This window comes from Neovison vison, chromosome 12 (assembly GCF_020171115.1).
Source record: "Neovison vison isolate M4711 chromosome 12, ASM_NN_V1, whole genome shotgun sequence".
Taxonomy (NCBI): Eukaryota; Metazoa; Chordata; class Mammalia; order Carnivora; family Mustelidae; genus Neogale; species Neogale vison.
In genome coordinates, this window is record NC_058102.1 from 83913932 (window position 1) to 83919931 (window position 6000).

The window sequence follows — 6000 nt, forward strand, 5'->3', positions numbered from 1 at the left end:
AAGACTTAAGAAGCAGAATTTTTCAAAATGTTGACAGCTGGCAAATCACTTCAGTTTCAGTATTTTCAGAACATTTTAAAAGGTTGGGCTTTATTTTAAATTAAATAGTTTTGCTGGATTCTGAAGTAGGACTTGATTAAGAAACTTACCTCTTCAGGAACACCATTCTGTCTTCTTAGTTCCATATCCTTCTGTTTAATATCTTTTTCCCAGTTTTCTAAATCCCTCATAAAGTCCTGTAATTCTTCTGCATTTTGTTTCACTTGTAGCTGTAATTCAATCGCTTTATTTGTCGAAGTCATTGTGGCCTGCAGAGTTTTGGCCAACCAATCTCTGACATGAATGAAAAGAATTTTTTTTTTAAAGATTTTATTTATTTATTTGACAGAGAGAGATCACAAGCAGGCAGAGAGGCAGGCAGAGAGAGAGAGAAGGAAGCAGGTTCCCGGCTGAGCAGAGAGCCTGATGTGGGGCTCGATCTCAGGACCCTGCGATTATGACCTGAGCCGAAGGCAGCGGCTTAACCCACTGAGCCACCCAGGCACCCCAGAATTATTTGTTTTTGAAGCATAGCTAATTAATGAGTTCTTACCACTTCATAAATGGCAAAAACACATGCATGGGGGAAGAGCCTAAAGTGATGATGAAGAAAGAAAACATCAGTTTATTACTTAAATGAGTCAATGTTTGCTAAATGAACAAATGAAAAATAGACAAGTCTGGGCATCACTGCAATGCAATATCAATGAAAGGCAATGAGGGGGAAATCCCTGAAATTTGCAAGTAGCCTATGGTAGCAGACTCTGATCATCTCCAGTTTATAAATTAATCCGAATTATCTCCTTTACTCCTTTTCAAAATTTATTGAACTTCTGCTATGTGACAGGCCATGTAAAAGCAAGTAAGAGGGGAGACAAACCATAAGAGACTCTCAATCTCAGGAAACAGACTAGGGGTGGCTGGAGGGGTGGAGTTGAGAGGGAAGGGGTGGCTGGGTGATGGACAATGGGGAGGATATGTGCTATGGTGAGTGCTTGAATTGTGTAGAACTGATGAAACAAATAATACTTATATGTTTAAAACACACACACACACACACACACACACAAGTAAGACAAGGTCCCAGGTCTAGTGGAGAAGGAAACAAAATAATCAAGTACTGAGCCACAAAATATTATGCTAGACAGGGTTTTTCAGCCTTTGGGCTATTGACATTTTGGGCCAGATTAATTCTTTGTGGTAGAGGGTCTGTCCTATGCACTGTAAGATAGTTGGCAACACCCCTGGCGTGTTCCAACTACGTGGCAGTATTCTTCCTCCCCTCCAGACTGCGACCATCAAAAATGTCTCCAGACATTGCCAAATGTGACCTAAAAAACATATTAACTCCTGGTTGAGAACAAATGTGCTAGAGGCACATACAGATGCTGTGGGGCTGACCACAAATGACAGGCATAAATCAGATGGTGGAAAGGGTGGTGGGTTCCAGGAAAGAGTCTCCCAGAGGTGCTATAACTAGCCAAGTTTCAAAGTGGCCAGCCAAAGTGATTAACCATGGAGGAGTGGGCAGGCAGACCAGAGGACTAAGAAGAGATGATGGAAGAGATGGCTGAGGTGGCTATGGGACAGATCTCAAGATGCCAGGCTGTGAGGTCTGAGAGCTATGAAAAGTATCCTGGAGGTAAAATAAAAAGTACCTGATGACTGATTCAGTTAAGGAGCAGGGGACCAGAGAAGGACCTAACCAGTCTTAGATGCCCACCTTGGAAACCTGGAGAAATCAGTAGTACTATTTGAGTCAGGATCACAATTTTAAAAAGAAAAAAGAGGGGAGCACCTGGCCAGCTCAGTCAGTCAGGTGAAAGTGCCACTCTTAATCTGGGGTTATGAGTTCAAGCCCCAGGTTGGGCATAGAGATTACTTTAAAAAAATAAACTTTTTTTTTTTTTGAAAAGGAAAGAAAAAGAGGTTTCAGAATTGGAGGACAAGAAGAAAGACAAATATTGCAGTTTGGGATATACTGAACTGGGTACTTAGGGGACATGAGGATGACATATCCAGTAGGTAGTTACATAGGATAGAGATATAAAATTTATAAATTTGGGTGTCAGCAGCATAAAGATGGAAGTTACAATCAGGGATATGGACCTGCTTCACCACTGTGACTACTGGGTTGGGTGGGAAGGGGGTGGAGCCTGCAAAACACTACCATTTAGTGAACCAACTGAGGAGGAGATGCCAATACAGGAAAACTAGGCAGCAACATCTAGAGAGCTTGGAGGAAAACTTGCAGAGTACTGTCACAGAAAAGAACTTCCAAAAAAGAGTTCTCACTTTGAACAAAGGCTGGCAGTGCCTAATGACACAAAGGTAGCATAAGGGGAAAGAAGGTGCATGGTACTTAGACATATAAAGATTTATTGAGAGTTTCGATGAGATTTAAGAAAAGGATGGACATAAAATGAGCTACGGAGTAAATGAGATTATATTGGGATCAGCATAATGCTGTCTTTAATAATCTAAGATTACTCACGAGTAGAGGCTGGCGGAAGAGGACGAAGAGAATCAAGGTAAAAGAAGATCTAGGAAAAGGGATGACTGATGGGGGGGGGGAGTCTGCAAAAAGGTGGGAAGGGACTCAATGCTTAAGAGGAGTGGGGCAGTAGCACGGGAGAGAGAGCGGAATTTAGAAACATCACTTTCCTAATGGTTGCAAATGCAGATAAGTCTTCTGAACCCTTGCTTTGACTTACAACCTAACTTTAACCTTCTTTTCAGACAGTGCCCAAGTTTGATCACACATGTGTATCTTAATAAACGAAATGAGTGAAGTACTTTGCTGGGGACTCAAAAATAGGAATAAACGCAGCAAGCCCCTGAGATGCTGCAAAGGGTCGAACCCCTTTTCCATTTCACTTATCACCTTTTCTGCTCCCAAAGGTACGACTGGTCCCACGGAACCTACGACGGGGATGGAGTCCGAGCAGGGAACCAGAAACTTCCAGTACCAGGGCGTATCGCTTTCACCCTCGGTATCCGGGCGAACACAGCAGCCCCACGCCGAAAGGGGGCGGGCGCCCCGCAGTTCTCCAAGGAGGGTGGATCTGCGATCGAATCACCGCCAGTCGGCCCAATACCCCGCGCGGCCGGGATGGAGGGACGGTCGGCGGAGCAGATCCTCCATACCTGGGCGCGCAGGGCGAGCCCCTTCCGGAACGGAACGCTCACCCGGGACGCCGCTATCCTGGACACCGCCGCTTCGCCTCCCCGCTCACACCTTCCTGCCCTCACCTCCCCCGGGGCCCACGGCCGCGCGCCCTTTTTGCGCCAGACCACCCCCCAAAGCCTCCACGGCTACTGCAGCCAGCGATAAAGGTAAAGCCGGCTCACCTCACTAGGCCGTTACTGCCCGCAGGGCCGGACCCCAATCCCGCAGCGCCTCACGCCGAGCCCCGCCTTCCGCAGCTTTCCCACAAGTCCCCGCGTGCCCTTGCCCCGCCCCTTGGCGTCCGGGCGGAGCGTGCGCAGAAGGACAGATAAGGTGCCCCTCTTTTCTTGGGGAACAATTAGAGAATTGACAGGTGTGTTAAAGCCAAATCTGACGCCTTGCCTGCTTCCAATATGGCTAAACTTCACAGGAGGCAACCGAAAGCTGCAGAGTCATTCTGACTCGTTCTGATTCCCAAAATAATAACGTCTTGAGTGTTAACTAGGAATCCCCTCAGAACAATTTTGGCCCGAATATTTTCCTTGCGGGTCGTCTCTCTAGGTCACGACCTTTGTAAGCATGATGACTTACAAGCATCTCAGAAAGGTACTGTTTCAAACAGACTGTGTAATCTTGAAACTCTGACAATTATGAAGGTTTGTTTTTTTTTTCTTTTCCTTTAAGTACCTGTATTTGGCAAATCAGTTCTTCAGTCTCTTTTCCCCTTTGCAAGTAAACTCTCCTTTTTCTAAGTGTATCTACATCTGAGTCTTTTTTGGACGTGTGTCAGTATTAAGGTCTGTCTTTAGAAATGCCCTGGCTTACAAAGAAGAAAGAATGTAAAGGTTTTAGTGCTTCTTACTTCTGCTTGCCGTATGAGTGAGCTTTCTTTCCTTTTCATGGCAACGCTAAAATTGTAAAATAGGGCGCCTGGGTGGCTCAGTTAGTCAAGCAACTGCCTTTGGCTCAGGTCATGATCCTGGAGTCCTGGGATCGTGTCCCACATCAGGCTCCCTGCTTGGAGGGGAATCTGCTTCTTCCTCTGATCTCTCCCCCTCAAATAAATAAATAAGATCTTTACCAAAACAAAACAAAACAAAACAAAAACAAAAACAAACAAACAAAAAAAAAAACAAAAAACCTGTAAAACAAAAATTAGGTCAACAGTCCATGAAAACAAACAGAAGCAAACAAACCTGTCAGTTTGAAACAACTCAATGATCTCAAACATTAGCCCCAAAATCCAGTTCAGTGACTCTCAGTCTTGGCTGAACTTTGGAATCATCTATGTGACATGGAAAAAAATAAAATAGGAGCACCTGGGCGACTCAGTCCATTAAGGCTCCTGCCTCTGTTTTCAGTTCAGGTCATGACCTTGGGGTCCTGGGATGGAGCCACAGTTAGGCCCCATGCTTAGCACAGAGTCTGTTTGGGATTCTCTCTCTCTCCCTCTGCCTTTCCCCTCCTGCATGCTTTCCTTCTCTCTCTCTCTCTCCAAGATAAATAAATAAATCTTTTTTAAAAATACTGATGTCTAGGTTTTGTCCCTAAAGATTCTGATTTCATTAGTGCAGCCTAGGCATCATCAGTTTTAAAACACAAAGATAGGGGCGCCTGGGTGGCTCAGTGGGTTAACGGCTCAGGTCATGATCCCAGGGTCCTGGGATCGAGCCCCACATCGGGCTCTCTGCTCAGCAGGGATCCTGCTTCCTCCTCTCTCTGCCTGCCTCTCTGCCTACTTGTGATCTCTGTCTGTCAAATAAATAAATAAAATCTTTAAAAAAAAAAAAAGAAAGAAAGAAAGAAAAGAAAAAAATAAATAAAACACAAAGATAGAACTGTGCCTTTGAAGCTGGGAATCACTAATCCAGTTAATGGTCAATGAAAAAACACCCTGGGGTCCTCTCTTACAAGGGCATATTATTAGCTCATCTTTCCAACTATAAAATTATTCAGTGTCTTTGTATTTTAACATTATAGTAGTCAAATCATTAAGTATATGAGGCATTGAATTGCCTTTTTTGGTTTTGTGTTGGAAAACTGAATTTTCAGAGTTATTTTGTGTTTTAAAATTAATAATTTAAAAACAGATATTTATGGATGTTCTTAACAAAAGCAACTGTATTTTTTTTAAAGATTTTATTTATTTATTTGAGGGAGAATGAGTGAGAGAGCACATGAGAGAGGAGAAGGTCAGAGGGAAAAGCAGACTCCCCAGGGAGCTGGGAGCCCAATGTGGGACTCGATCCTGGAAGTCTGGGATCACGACCTGAGCCGAAGGCAGTTGCTCAACCAACTGAGCCACCCAGGTGGCTGCAACTGTTTTTTTTTTTTTTAATGAATTCTGTCAGAGTCAGCTGAGATGAGAGAGAAGGGGGCAGCCGGCTGCTCTGGTAAGACCTCATAGATGCTTGGGTGAATCCTCCCTTCTGTTTCCCTCTTAAGTCACAAAGTTTCTTAGTGAGTTAGTTTCTTAGTGAATTCAGAATCAAAGTGAAAGGACTTAGTTGAATGGTCTTTATGGCCATTGTTACTTAATTCTGAGACTTTCATTGTTCTAAAAAAAAAAAAATCCAAAAAAACAAAAACTATGCTTCAGTGATAGCCTTTGCTCTTGTGAGCTAACACACGGGCTTTTCTTTTCTGGATTACAGACCTTCCCACTTCTGTTGACACATCTTCAAAATAGTTCTCACCAAGATTGATAAATTGTGCCTTTCTTTCATGTATCTTTTATTAATTTCTTCTCTTAGTGTGAATAAACTCCAGTCATCTCATTTGCATTTATTGTT

The 6000-nt window shown here is 43.6% G+C and overlaps 1 protein-coding gene across 2 annotated transcripts in view; it reads right to left on the reverse strand.

Moving 5' to 3' along the window:
- RPAP3 (RNA polymerase II associated protein 3) overlaps positions 1–3477 on the reverse strand; it is a 41764-nt gene extending 38287 nt beyond the window's left edge. The window contains exons 1-3 of one of the 2 annotated variants that reach the window (XM_044227084.1): positions 3391–3459; positions 593–632; positions 150–333 (exon numbers count right to left, since the gene is read on the reverse strand). In XM_044227084.1, the coding sequence (XP_044083019.1) occupies positions 150–302 (153 nt within the window). In that variant the 5' untranslated portion in view covers positions 303–333; positions 593–632; positions 3391–3459. Of the gene's footprint in view, positions 1–149; positions 334–592; positions 633–3390 lie in introns of both variants that reach the window. The other variant, XM_044227085.1, reaches the window with a different exon arrangement.
- Between the last annotated feature and the right edge of the window lie 2523 nt (positions 3478–6000).